At 42.6% G+C, this 14626-nt stretch overlaps 1 protein-coding gene across 14 annotated transcripts in view; it reads right to left on the reverse strand.

The window, feature by feature from the left end:
- The window catches only part of LOC118389353 (calcium-dependent secretion activator 1-like), a 151672-nt gene that overhangs the window by 87482 nt on the left and 49564 nt on the right, over positions 1 to 14626 (reverse strand). For all 14 annotated transcript variants that reach the window (XM_052527088.1, XM_052527085.1, XM_052527087.1 and 11 more), the window contains exon 3: positions 4903 to 5235. In XM_052527088.1, the coding sequence (XP_052383048.1) occupies positions 4903 to 5235 (333 nt within the window). The remainder of the gene's footprint in view (positions 1 to 4902; positions 5236 to 14626) is intronic.

Raw genomic sequence — 14626 nt, forward strand, 5'->3', positions numbered from 1 at the left:
GCCCACCAGAAATGCTGCCTCTGGGTGAGCGGTTTCTTGTTTGTTTATGGCCCCATACAGTTAAAAGGGTCTGCAGCTTACCATTAATTATTCTATATCAGTTGAGCAAAAGCTTGAAATTTACTTCACACTTGAAGCAGCACATTATTATTTAGGAAAATAACACTGCCTCCTTTCGTTTTCCCTAAAGCGATCCTGCCGCTACAGGGAGAGCACACCCAGTACTATGTCCATAGCGTCATCACCAGCCACATGAGACATACAGTGTATTTGGAAAGTACACAGACCCTTTGAATTTTTCCACATTTTGTTACATTACAGCCTTATTATAAAATTATTATTATTATTATTTGTTTTCAGAGTGGTCATCGGGTTCTTGGTCACCTCCCTGACCAAGGCCCTTCTCCTCCAATTGCTCAGTTTGGCTAGGCGGCCAGCTCGAGGAAGAGTCTTGATGGTTCCAAACTGCTTCTATTTAAGAATGATGGAGGCCACTGTGTTCTTGGGGACCTCCAATTCTGCAGAAATGTTTTGGTACCCTTCCCCAGATCAGTGCCTTCCTTCATCCTCATGGCTTGGTGTTTGCTCTGACATGCACTGTCAACTGTGGGACCTTATATAGACAGGTTCCAAATCATGTCCAATCAATTGAATTTAACTCAGGTGGACTCCAATCAAGTTATAGAAACATCTCAAGGATGATCAATGGAAACAGGATACACCTCAGCTCAATTTCAAGTCTCATAGCAAAGGGTCTGAATACTTATGTAAATCCGTTTTTTCAGTTTGTTATTTTTAATACATCTGCACACATTTCTAAAAACCTGTTTTTGCTTTGTCATTATGGGGTATTGTGTGTAGATTGAGGAAAAATGTCAATTTTATCCATTTTATAATAAGGCTGTAACGTAACAAAATGTGCAAAAGGGAAAGGGTCTGAATACTTTCCGAATGCACTGTATAATAAGAGTCTGGTAGCAGCAGTTGTGATGTGTGTGTAGCATGAATGTATATGTGAGTGCATGTGTGCTAAGGTGCGGAGAATCAAAGCAGGTGGTCAGTCCAGTTCAAGTGTTCACGTACCTGTAGATTGGACGGAGAGGTATCGCTCAAGTTGCAACAAAATTGAATATAACGTTGTGTATAATATTCAGAATGACGCAATTCCATGTGCAAAGCAACTTAAGACCTGCATCACTATACTGAGAACTTTTCCGTTTCTAGAAGGATGTATTTTGGGTGTTTTTGGAGCCTTTATTCATGCACCCATATCACACAATGAGAATGAGGAAGTGATTTGGTGTTTGGGTTAAGTTTCTCAAAACCATGTGAATAGAAAAAAGGTGTCTTGACCATTCTATAACATTCCATTTACATCAATAATAGAGATTTGGTTGTAAAAAAAAAAGATAACTACCCCTTTAACTAGTAAGACAGACAACGCAGCTCAAAGTTATGCAAGTATTTCAAAACAAATGTTAGTCAGCCGGGATCTTAATCCAGAAGGGGATTTTCTCTGCCAAGAACATTGATCTTGCAAATGAATTAGCCAGGAGAGCCGCACACCCTGATGAAGACAGCTTGTCTGTCAAAACGTTGTACGTTTGGTTATTAAATTATTGCATCTGAGCTCCTAGAGTGTGCCGGCTCTGCTTTTCTTTTTCAAGTGTTCTACTCCGGTTCTACTCAAAAACGATATTTTCCATTTTTTTTTTTCATTAGTCCACTGTTGATAAAGTCCCAAAATGTTTTGCATGTCAGAAATGGTTTGCTGTTTTGGGAAACTAGTACCGGTTAACTTCATAATGAAAAATGATCTAACAGGCAAAATGATGAACCCGATCTGCTTTGTCTATTACCTCGTGCATAAGTTGACTGCAAGTATTTATAAAAAAAAAAATACAACAGTTTAACAGTACTGACGGTATTGGAAAATCATGCCGAGGGTATTTCAAAATATGACGGGATACCGCCCAACCCTACTCCCACATTGATACTGTATACTGCATTGTAGGGAACGAGCTTGTAAGTAACATTACACTGTACTGTTTTACACCTGCTGTATCCTGTGCATGTGACCAAAACACTTTGAATCTTGAAACGTTTGACCCGAGAGAGCCATATCGGCCCCGATCAAAAATGAGTGCACTAATACTGTATAGGGAATAGGGTGCCGTTTGGGATGCAGCTGAGGAAAGGCTGGCTTACTGTCACTGTCAAAATATAATTTTCCATATGAGGCACAGTCAGTCAGTCAGAATACTTCCCATCACCATCATCAAAATGTTTGAAAGAAAATGTTCAAGGGAGAAGAGCAGCCAATAAAATGAGGTCTTTAAACGGGGCAATCCGTGATTGGCACATTATTTTTGGACTATTAAATTGATGGCATACAGCCTTTGTTGTTTTATTTCAATCCTGGATTTCCCCTTTAACAGAAAAGCATCCATCATAAAGAATGAAAATCATCAAAGATCCTTCAAATACATTTATTTACTGCTCGACGGACATTAGACAAACAACCGAACCGCAGGCTATTAAATCTGGTGAGACCTTGTTGTTCTCTATGCAGCTACAGAAAATCAGGCATGAGAGGTTGAATTTTTGCTCCTGTCATATTGAACACTGTGGTAAAAAGGCGTCCGCCATTCTACTGCTTGTGAGCAGTGATGTACTGACTTGCTATGACAAGATGGTCAATGGAATAGAGATTTAGTACGCTTTAATGGCCCGACTCTGATTGCTCTGCGCTGGTGTGTTAATGTGTGCAATAGTCATCTGTGCATGTGTGTGTTTGCGTGTATGTGTATCAATCTGTAAGTGTCCGTGTGTCCGTGAGTGTGTCCGCGTCCGTGTCCTCGTGTGTGAGTGTGTGTATAAGTATATTTCAGGCATGTGTGTTTGTTCCAGACAAATCGTAAATCAATCTGATCAGGTTAGCTCTTTGCTACAAGCAAGCGGCCCTGACCTAAATAAAATAACAAGTTGTGTTTACCTACTAACCCTGCAGCACAGCCTACCATTTCCATGGCCCCCCCAAAAAATCTAAAGGGCCAAAAGAACATACAGAAAGCGATGACATTGAACATTTAGCTGCGTTTTCTTTGTCTGCAGCTCTGCAGGGCTTAGAGCATGTTTAGAGGGATTGCACACCACACCACCACCGCCCAATGTCCTCATTCATGACCTGGCCCTCCACTAGCGGCTCTACTCTGCTCCGCTTTGCCACCAGGCAGCACAGGAAAACTAGGTTAGCCATCTTCAAAGGATGAGCAGGGAAGAATCTAAAGCACAGTGAATTTGTGGAAAGGCTATGGGAAGATTCAGAGGGGATGTGCTTTATCTCAGCGTGAGACAAACCTCCAACAAATGAAGGTTCAGAGAGAGAGAGAGCGAGACAGAGAGAGATGGAGCATGGATCGGGATTTACGATCAATCTTTAACTTCACATTGTAACCCAGTCTGCATTCACAATCTGCCATAAAACGACTGTTGAAGGAAAAACACTTCAGTTTGTGTTTAAATATTAAAAGTAGGCACTGTTTGTTTAATTGCACCTGAGGATACGCCATTGGGTTTGCAACCTTTCAAAGTTTATACAACATTAATGACAAAGAAAAGAGCAAGAACTTCTTCGCTCAGACAGAAATGAAGTTGCTTCAACAATTCATTGGTTTCCGAGGACAACGTGCATTATCGAAATGGGAGAGAAAGAGATTCTTCACTTGTGTGGTTGCTAATGTATTAAATTATGAGGAAATGTAAATGTATCTTAACTCTGGCTCTGAATGCTTCCTGTGATCAGACTTTAATTAAGCTCCTGGAAGAAGAATATATTAGTGCTGCTATCTGCTCTCTTAGTCTCAGCATTCCCATAGTCTGTTGTAAAAGTGAAGTAGTGCTTCGAGGAGGGAGAGTTATTTTCTGACACGGGCACCCTGGTGTCCACCATTATCCTCTAGCAATCTCAACATGTCACTCTTAATAGGGTGGAGATTGAAGCGCTAGGCTATAAGACAGATAGGCCTGTGATTTACCAGGGGTGTATTCATTACACTGATTCTGTTGCAAAACGTTTAGTCTGTTGCAAAATGTTTTGCAACAGAAACTGTTCACTCAAAATGGAAAATGTTTTGCTACGAAAACATGAGCTTCTACTGGACAAATTCAGGCTGGTCTCTCACAGTTCCGTTTGCTTCCGTTCGGTTCTTAAAATGTAAACCTTTACCATTGCAAGACGTAATGAATATACCCCTGCTTTGGCTTTGTGCTATCTCCCTCTTGAACATAAGTGTCAGGTGCATGTTATTTTATATGAATTTACCTGATGAACTGCTTTGCTTTATCTTGGCCAGGTCGCAGTTGTAAATGAGAACGTGTTCTCAACTTGCCCAACTGGTTAAATAAAGGTGAAATAAAAAAAATTCTAAAGAAAAAGGCTGTTTCAGCCAAAGTAAAGGAATAGGAAGAGCCTGTTTTTGAATGGAAACAGGCCCTCTAGTCAAGGTTAAAAAACAGACAGCTACAGTAGCAAAATCTGTACAGCTGCAGGTATAGCCTATACAACAGTAGCAAGTGCTGCACTGTTCTTGGCCTTGCGTTGTTTTTTGTTTGTTCTTTTTACTAGGTGAGGCTTTGCTCATGAGGACAACACCTCACCCAGCAGGCAAAAATGTCTGCAACATCACGATGACGTCAGTGCAACGAGTCAGTTTTGCCCACTGGGAAAGATCTAACAGTCATTTTTCAGCAGTGATGTACACACACATAGATGTGTCAGAAATAGCAGCCGATGGGCCCTGTCCAAAAGCAGTGCAGGGAATAGGGTGCCATTTCGGACGCAACCGTACTTCACAGTGATGCGTACAAACACACCCTCCCTCTACTAACGCCTGCTCTTACCTGGCAGGCGTTGTAGAGCAGCTGGTGCTCAAACTTCTTGATACCCAGAATGTTCTGGAACATCTCGTAGAGCTGGTCCTTGCTGAGGATGAGCTCAGAGGCTGCACTAGCCGTCATGCGTTGCTGAGCCTTGCGTGGGTCCTCGTCCCCGCGGTAGATGGTGTCGAACTTGGCCATCCAGGAGCTGAGCACCGTCTCCTTACTCAGGCCGTCGATCTCGGGCAGGCTGCGGACACGCTTCTCGATGTGCCTCTTGAACACCTCCCTGCAGTCATTGGCTGAGAAGCCCCCGCTCTGGACCATCTTGGCAACGCGGTCGCTTTTCAGGAACACCTGTGGTCACAGAGAGAGATGTTGGAAAGGATCGATAACCGCACACTGTTGAAAACATGAATACCACTTCAAAAGGAGGCTCAGATTCCAAAAATATATGATATTTTATTAGGACGTGCTCAGCGCAATAACGTGCGTAAATAAGACAAATATTTTGGTTGACTTAACCATCATTAGTGTCATAAAAGGGCGAACACATACATTTGGCTCATACAAATGTGGATTACATGACATAATCAAACCTAGGTGCAATAAATACAAATAGAGAATCTGAAAATCTATTACAACAGACAGAGAGGGAGAGCAACGTGACGTCAATGACTGGCAGGTAAACAAGTACAGATTGACATGGTCAGACTGCTGCTGCAGCTACAGATAATGGTGCATTTCATTTACGTAGCGCTTTTCAGGACAAAGAATCTCAAAGCTCCAACGGTGGCATGTCTTCACCTGGAGCAAGAGTGCAAACAGCAGAGCGTGTAGATGTTAAAACATATGAACGATAATATATAATAAAATAACTGAAACAATTACACTGCAACTGTAAGAGGCTAACCGCTAAAACGGATCTTACAGTATTACCGACGGTAAACAGCGAATAGCTTTTTGTGTGTTTTATTCAACATGTCCATTGTATCGAGTAGACTCTATTATGACCATATAGGTTGAAGAGGAATTGACTTTATATAACGACTCAGACGATGATGAGTCACCCTTTTCGTCTTAGTCTGCACTATGTTTCTAATACATTCATATTTTATACTCATCATCGCCGGATGTCTTGTACAATAGACACACGTGAGTTGTTATGACTGTCGGGGTGATGTGAGATGTCTGTTCACCATAACAATTAAGACCACACACCAAACCAAATCATACCATACATCACACACAGCCGTTTCTTCATCGCTGTGGATCCAATGTACGGAAGTACAAAAGGTAGGGTCATCCCGTGTGTGCCTGTGTGTCCGTCGTCTGGACGCGAGCGAGCTGGGCGGATTGAAGACATGATTGCAACCACTCTTACTCAGGCTGCAATGGAATATGAACCAATGGAAGGTAGCCATCAATGCAAGATGACAAAAAAAGAAAGAAGTGCCTGACTGCAGTAACCACACCACATTAATGGTGGAATACTAATGCAGTGTTAAGATTTCTTCTCCGTGCTCTACAGTGATATACTGGAGTAATAGAACTACAGACATAATAGCAGAGAGAGCAGCATACAGTATACAACGTTTCAAATATTGGGGAGTAATGTTGATGGCCATTGGATGGAAACGCACTTGCTATTATCAGGACTCTCCTTCCAGGCCTCCCTACCCCCTACTCCTGAATTATTCAGACTGAACGGGGAGAATGCTATTCTTTCTCATTTACTCCCAAACTGTGTGTGTGCGTGTTTGTGTTTTAGATTTAATGCGTTCCTGAGAACTACCTGCCAGACTGACTTTCTCTCCTGGTCCAAACCAATCTTACTTTATAGAGCAGCTGACCTACTAATATACTGATTGACGTTGGTCCCACAGTCGGTCTGATGTCTGGCAGATATACTTTGCCTGCTCTCTCTTTAAACGTACAGGGAGAGATGGGGCTCTGTATTAATATCTGGTTCCTATCCAAGCAGACTGCAGACATTTCACAGAGAGCTACTCTACCTGTGGAGCACCGCTGACCGAAACCACTGCTGGAGAAGCACATCATCTCAATTCAATAGCTATCGTATTCTGTGGTCATTATCTGGCAGGGATGGAAGATGGACAGGCAGGCTTTGTACATCATTAGAAAACATAGAAAGAAATGGTGGATTGATTTCTGAGTTTGTTTCTGATAGACTCCACTGTTTTTATTATCCTTTATGTCCATTTGTGCTCCTGAGTGATGCAGCGGTGTAAGGCACTGCATCTCAGCACTAGAGGAGTCACTACAGTCCCTAGTTCGATTCCAGGCTGTATCACAACCGGCCGTGATTGGGAGTCCCATTGGGCGGCGCACAATTGGCCCATCGTCGTCCGGGTTAGTATTTGGCCAGGGTAGGCCGTCATTGTCAATAAGAATTTGTTCTTAACTTAAATGAAGGTTAAATAAAAAATGTACAGCCCTTACAATTGAAATTGAATGAATGCATGGCAATTATGACCAGCATTCACATAGAGAGACACCTAATACCCCATCCATCATCCATCACCATTCTCTGATATTGGTAGTGGTGGTTGTTCTCTGTGTGTAACTTTTACTGTCTCTTGTATGACTTTCAGATTCATTGATTACCTCTCTAACTATAGTGAAGCATATAGAACACTGGCTGTATCCTGGGAACGACAGAGATCAAAATGAAATACAATGTTATTTGTAACATGAGCCGAATACAACAGGTGTAGTAGACCTTACAGTGAAATGGCGGCGGAAGAAATGGCAGCAGTTTTACGGACGCCAAACCAATTGTGCTATTATGTGGGGTGTTTTGCATTATTTGTCATTTATTTTGTACATAATGTTTCTGCAATCTTACAGGCAAAAAATAGCTTCTAAAAATTAGGACAGCGATCCCTCACCTCGGATTAGACAAAGATTTTTTCTTCAACAAGACATACGCACAGGACATTCTCCAAACACCCGACAGAGCCAACATCCCCGTTAAGAGGAAGAGGAAGCGACGCAGGTACAGAGGACAAAGAGCCGGATGCCTGGTCATGACCCGGAAAAGGCGAGATGGAAAGCTGCCGGTACCGTCAATACTACTCACCAACGTGCAATCATTGGACAATAAACTAGACGAGGTACGATCACGAATATCCTACCAATGGGACATGTTTCACGGAATCGTGGCTGAATGACGACATGGATATTCAGCTAGCAGGATATATGCTGCACCGGTAAGATAGAACAGCACACTCCGGTAAGACGAGGGAGGGCGGTCTGTGCATATTTGTAAACAACAGCCACAACTCAATCCTCCTGATTTCCTGCTTACAAGCAAAAACTAAAGCAGGAAGCACCAGCACTCGGTCTATAAAAAAGTGGTCAGGTGAAGCAGATGCTAAACTACAGGACTGTTTTGCTATCACAGACTGGAACATGTTCTGTGATTCTTCCGATGGCATTGAGGAGTACACCACATCAGTCACTGGTTTTATCAATAAGTGCATCGAGGATGTCGTCCCCACAGTGACTGTACGTACATACCCCAACATGAAGCCATGGATTTGTTGTGACGTTGTATTAGTTAATGCGACGACTGTTGCTCATCGAATGATTAAAGGTTTCTAATTGCGTGATTAACTGAATCAAGCAATTATTAACTCTTTAACCTGGGGCACCATGTGAAAATTGGTTTCATTGAGTTTCTATTTCCCAAATTAACTCAAAGAATATCAGAATACCGATTTTACAACAGCCGCTAATTCATCAGTTACAGTCTCGTTCTGAACGTCGCATAATCCGGGAATCTGCACGGACCCGGGTCTCACCAATGAGTTCATACCACAGCAATCTTTGTTGAGTTTTTATTTACTAGAAAGCTAAAATGATGATAAAAGATACACATACACAAAAACACATTCTAGGCTATTGATTAGAACTTAGAATAACGGGCCAACACACTGGCGCGTGTTACCCAAAATGGGGATTTAAAAGAGAGAGAAAAAGTGAAAGTACACGAGAGAAATATACATTTGGGTGAATTTGTCAGCTATGCTTATTCTAACCCTAGCCTTGCCCCAAACTGCCGCTCTTATGCTGCTCTTATGGGTCAGAATATAATGACGTAATGACCTTACGTGGGGAGGGTCTCCGTGGATTCGCCGCGTGGACCGTTTAGGCTGCTCAATGACACACTTCTCCGGCGCAACTCTCTGGTTGCCCTCACGATGTCAGTGTCCTTTATGCTTAGGAGTCTGTTCCCTCACCCTTGCTCTGGAAGGGCTCTTCTGAGGACAGACAACTCTGTAGTTCAGAGCTCACAGCGTAGGAATGAAACAGTGTAGATACCACGATTCGATGGGGAGTGGAGGCTAGGTGTTTCGACTTGAATTCACCCGCTTAGACACAGCTATTCATCCATAGCTTGGGTAGAAAAAGCTTTCTTTGTCTTCAAACTTGTGTTGCGTTTTGGGTCCATTGACTTTTTCGACCTCGGCTGCAGCTTGGGTAACTTAGTCTGATCTGTTAATTCTTCACTCGGGTCAGAAGTGGGCGTAACCGCCTTTTGGGCAATTCTCTGGGCGTACCAAGTTAAGAGCAAGGTCTAGATTTGATTCAAATCCAATTTTAGACAACTAACTTCACATTTCATCTTTACCAAAACATTCTCTTTGATTTGGACATATCCCTCAACGTAAACAAGACTAAGGAAATAATTGTGGACTACAGGAAAAGGAGGACCGACACGACCCCATTCTCATCGACGGGGCTGTAATTGAGCATGTTGAGAGCTTCAAGTTCCTTTGTGTCCACATCAACAACAAACTTTCATGGTCGAAACACACCAAGACAGTCACGAAGAAGGCACGACAAAGCCTCTTCCCCCTCAGGAAACCAAAAAGATTTGGCATTGGTCCTGAGATCCTCAAAAGGTTCTACAGCTGCAATATCGAGAGCATCCTGACTGGTTGCATCACTGCCTGGTACGGCAATTGCTCGGCCTCTGACTGCAAGGCACTACAGAGGGTAGTGTGTACGGCCCAGTACATCACTGGGGCTAAGCTGCCTGCCATCCAGGACCTCTACACCAGGCGGTGTCAGATGAAAGCCCTAAAAATTGTCAAAGACCCCAGCCACCCCAGTCATAGACTGTTCTCTAAACTACCCCATGGCAAGCATTACCGGAGTGCAGAGTCTTGGACAAAATGCTTCTCAACAATCAAATGGCTACCCGGACTAATTGCAATGTGTGCCCCCCAAACCCTCTTTTATCGCTGCTGCTACTCTCTGTTTATCATATCTGCATAGCCACTTTAACTACTCATTCATGTACATACTACCTCAATTTGGGCCGACCAACCAGTGCTCCCCCACATTGGCTAACCGGGCTATCTGCATTGTGTCCCACCCACCACCCGCCAACCCCTCTTTTACGCTACTGCTACTCTCTGTTTATCATATATGCATAGTCACTTTAACCATATCTACATGTACATACTACCTCAATCAGCCTGACTAAATGGTGTCTGTATGTAGCCTCGCTACTGTATTTAGCCTGTCTTACTGTTGTTTTATTTATTTACCTATCTATTGTTCACCTAATACCTTTTTTGCACTATTGGTTAGAGCCTGTAAGTAAGCATTTCACTGTAAGGTCCTGTTGTATTCGGCGCACGTGACAAATAAACTTTGATTTGATTTACTTACAAGCCCTTAACCAGCAATGCAGTTTGAAGAAAACTAAGGGTTTAGAAAACATTTACTAAATAAACTAGTAAAAAAATAAAACTATAAAAAAGTAACAACAAAATAACAATAACGAGGCTATATACAGGGTGTGCTGGTACCTAGTCAATGTGCTGGGGTACATGTTATTAGAGGTAATTGAGGTAATATGCACAGTTGAAGTCAAAAGTTTACATAAACCTTAGCCAAATACATTTAAACTCATACATTTAAACTCAGTTCCTGACATTTAATCAGAGTAAAAATTCCCTGTCTTAGGTCAGTTAGGATCACTTCTTTATTTTAAGAATGTGAAATGTCAGAATAATAGTACAGAGAATGATTTATTTCAGCTTTTATTTCTTTCATCACATTCCCAGTGGGTCAGAAGTTTACATACACTCAATTAGTATTTGGTAGCATTGCCTTTAAATTGTTTAACTTGGGTCAAACGTTTCGGGTAACCTTCCACAAGCTTCCCACAACAAGTTGAGTGAAGTTTGGCGTCTCCTTCCTGAGCGGTATGACGGCTGCGTGGTCCCATGTTGTTTATACTTGCATACTATTGTTTGTACATATGAACGTGGTACCTTCAGGTGTTTGGAAATTGCTCCCAAGGATGAACCAGACTTGTGGAGGTCTACATTTTTTTTCTGAGGGGTTGGCTGATTTCTTTTGATTTTCCCCTGATGTCAAGCAAAGAGGCACTGAGTTTGAAGGTAGGCCTTGAAATACATCCACAGGTACACCTCCAATCGACAGAAGCTGCTAAAGCCATGACCTAATTTTCTGGAATTTTCCAAGCTGTTTATAGGCACAGTCAACTTAGTGTATGTAAACTTCTGAACCACTGGAATTGTGATACAGTGAATTATAAGTGAAATAATACGTCTGTAAACAATTGTTGGAAAGATTACTTGTGTCATGCACAAAGTACATGTCCTAACCGACTTGCCAAAACCATAGTTTGTTAACAAGAAATTTGTGGAGTGGTTGAAAAAAGTGGTTGAAAAACTTCCGACTTCAACTGTACATGTAGGTAGGGGTAAAGGGACTAGGCTTAGAAAACAAACAGAGAGTTTCAGCAGCCTAAAAAATGCGGGGGTCGGGGTTCAATGCAAATAGTCCGGGTAGCCATTTGATTAGCTTCTCAGCAGTCTTATGGCTTCAGTGTAGAAGCTGTTAATAAGCCTTTAGACCTAGACATGGCGCTCCGGTACCACTTGCCATGCGGAACCAGAGAGAACAGTCTATGACTAGGGTGGCTGGAGTCTTTGGCACTTTTAAGGGCCCCTAGGGCCCCTGTAGCGCCTTGCAGTTGGAGGCTCAGCAGTTGTGATGCCAGGCGTGATGCAACCAGTGCTCTCGATGGTGCAGCTGTAGAACTTTTTGAGGATCTGAGGACCCTTGCCGAATCTTTTCAGTCTCCTGAGGGGGAATAGGCATTGTCGTGTCCTCTTCACGACTGTCTTGGTGTGTTTGGACCATGAAAGTTTGTTGGGGATGTGGACACCAAGGAACTCTTGACTAAGCACGCACCTCTGAGGGACCCCTGTGTTTAGGATCAGAGTGGCAGATACATTGTTGCCTACCCTTACCACCTGAGGGCGGCACGTCAGGAACTCCAGGATCCAGTTGCAGAGGGAGGTATTTCGTCCCAGGGTCCTTCGCTTAGTGATGAGTTTTGTGGTCACTATGATGTTGAATGCTGAGCTGTTGTCAATGAACAGCATTCTCACATAGGTGTTCCTTTTGTCTAGGTGGGAAAGGACAGTGTGGAGTGTGATTGCGCCATCTGTGGATCTGCTGGGGTGGTATGTGAATTGGAGTCATTCTAGAGTTTCCAGGATGATGGTGTTGATGTTAGCCATGACCAGCCTTTCAAAGCATTTCATGGCTACCGACTTCTTAAGGGTCAGTAGTCATTTAGGCAGCTTACCTTTGTTTTCTAGGGCACAGTGTCTATGGTGGTCTGCTTGAAACATTTAGGAATTACAGACTCAGTCAGGGAGAGGTTGAAAATGTCAGTGAAGACACTTGCCAGTTGGCCAGTGCATGCTCTGATTACATGTCCTGGTCATCCGTCTGGCCCCGCGGCCTTGTGAATGTTGACCTGTTAAAAGGTCTTGCTCACATCGGCTACGGAGAGCGTGATCACACTGTCATCCGGTACATCATGCATGCTTCACTGTTGCTTGACTCGAAGCAAGCATAAAAGGCATTTTGCTCGTCTGGTAGGCTCGTGTCACTGGGCAACTCGCAGTTGGGTTTCCCTTTGTGGTCCGTAATAGTTTGCACACCCTGCCACATCCAATGAGTGTCAGAGCTGGTGTAGTAGGATTCAATCTTAGTCCTGTGTTGACGCTTTGCCTAAACGAAGACTGGGTTCGTGCAGATAACCAACCATTTACAATGTTTGGAATGAGACTAACGCGAGGTAAAGAATAATTCATTAATTAGAAGACTAATTGATCAGATATTAAAATATCTGAAAGTTACATTAGGAAAATGATAACTTTGTAATCTGAATATTTTCCTTGGTGCCCCGACTTCCTAGTTAATTACATTTACCTGAATAGTTAATCACATAACAATAATTACAGAGAATTTATTGGATAAACTAACAGTTTTCAGTTTAATGATGCCAAAGACATGACAGTGTGATCAATAGAAGGAGCCGGTACTCCTCCATGCAGCCAGGGCAGACTGCATGTGTGCGTGTGTGCGTGTGTGTGTGCGTGTGTGCGTGTGTGCGTGCGTGCGTGCGTGCGTGCGTGCGTGCGTGCGTGCGTGCGTGGCGGCAGCAGCCAGGGACGGGACAGACAGTTCTCAGGGTCATCCTCCATCCCCTTAATGACAGAGTGATGGGGAGTGAGCAAGACAAGGCCATTGTCATAGCATTGGACGCACACACACATCAGAGAAATTGTCTATCAGGCCCCTGCATCCATTACACTGTGACAGCTAAATTGTGGCCACATTGTCCGCTGTGATTAAACACTAGTGACACACTACAATAAGAGGACAGTAGTTTTAACCCTGTTATGTTATGTATTTACAGCACTGAATTAAATAATCACGTTGATGTGTGTGGGTAGAGAGAGAGCGAGAGTGGGGGTTGAGAGAGAGACAGAACAAGAGGGAGATACCTTTCTTGCACAAGCCTGTAACAGTAAATCTATTTGTCCTGTTTGACATTGGCGCATTGAGTTATTCTAGGCCCAGGAAACAGATAGACACCTGTATTTGGGCATCTCTCAGTAGAGAGGAAGAGGCAAAGGGAGATGGATGACTCTGTACGTGCGAAAATACAGCGTGAAGCAGACCAAGTGTTTATTTTTTTTGTATGGAGGGGCAATGAGAGCGTGTTGAATTTTGTCAACATAAAATGTAATTGCTCATTTTGCTAAGTGAGGCTAAGTTTTATAATGTTTCTGTTGTTGCAATTGTATTGATATAAGTGGATATACGTGGCATCTTATAAAAGACAGAACACACTTTTCACTATTTACACAGCTGACCAGGCTCTGTCAGACCAGGCTCTGTTAGAGCTGTCAGAGCCTTTATTGCTCTGGAGAAAGCATTTGTTGAACTGAAATGGGTACATAATGCAGGTAAAAACCTAGTACACTGCCCTCCTGAATTACTGGCATCCTAATTAAAGTATGTGAAAAAATGTCCTTGTTGAATCTAACCTTTAACTGGGTTAAAATTGTTTTAAAAATAAATTTTAAAAAAAATATATATATATATATTGTCATCAATAAATAATTGTTTTATTCAAAAACATACGTCACAATTATTGGCACACCTAGAAATTCTTATGAGCAAAATGTAATTGATGATTATTTCGATTAATATTGTACTTTCTAAAGTTCATCTGAGTCTTTGGGAACTCTTAAATGGTAATCCACAACTACCTGTTTCACTGGGGTATAAATATGAGGTGACTCACAGACTGAACTCCCTCTGTCATCTATCAACATGGAGTGTTTCTGGATGGAGGAATGGTCTCAAATCTCTT

This window comes from Oncorhynchus keta, chromosome 10 (assembly GCF_023373465.1).
Source record: "Oncorhynchus keta strain PuntledgeMale-10-30-2019 chromosome 10, Oket_V2, whole genome shotgun sequence".
Classification (NCBI taxonomy): domain Eukaryota; kingdom Metazoa; phylum Chordata; class Actinopteri; order Salmoniformes; family Salmonidae; genus Oncorhynchus; species Oncorhynchus keta.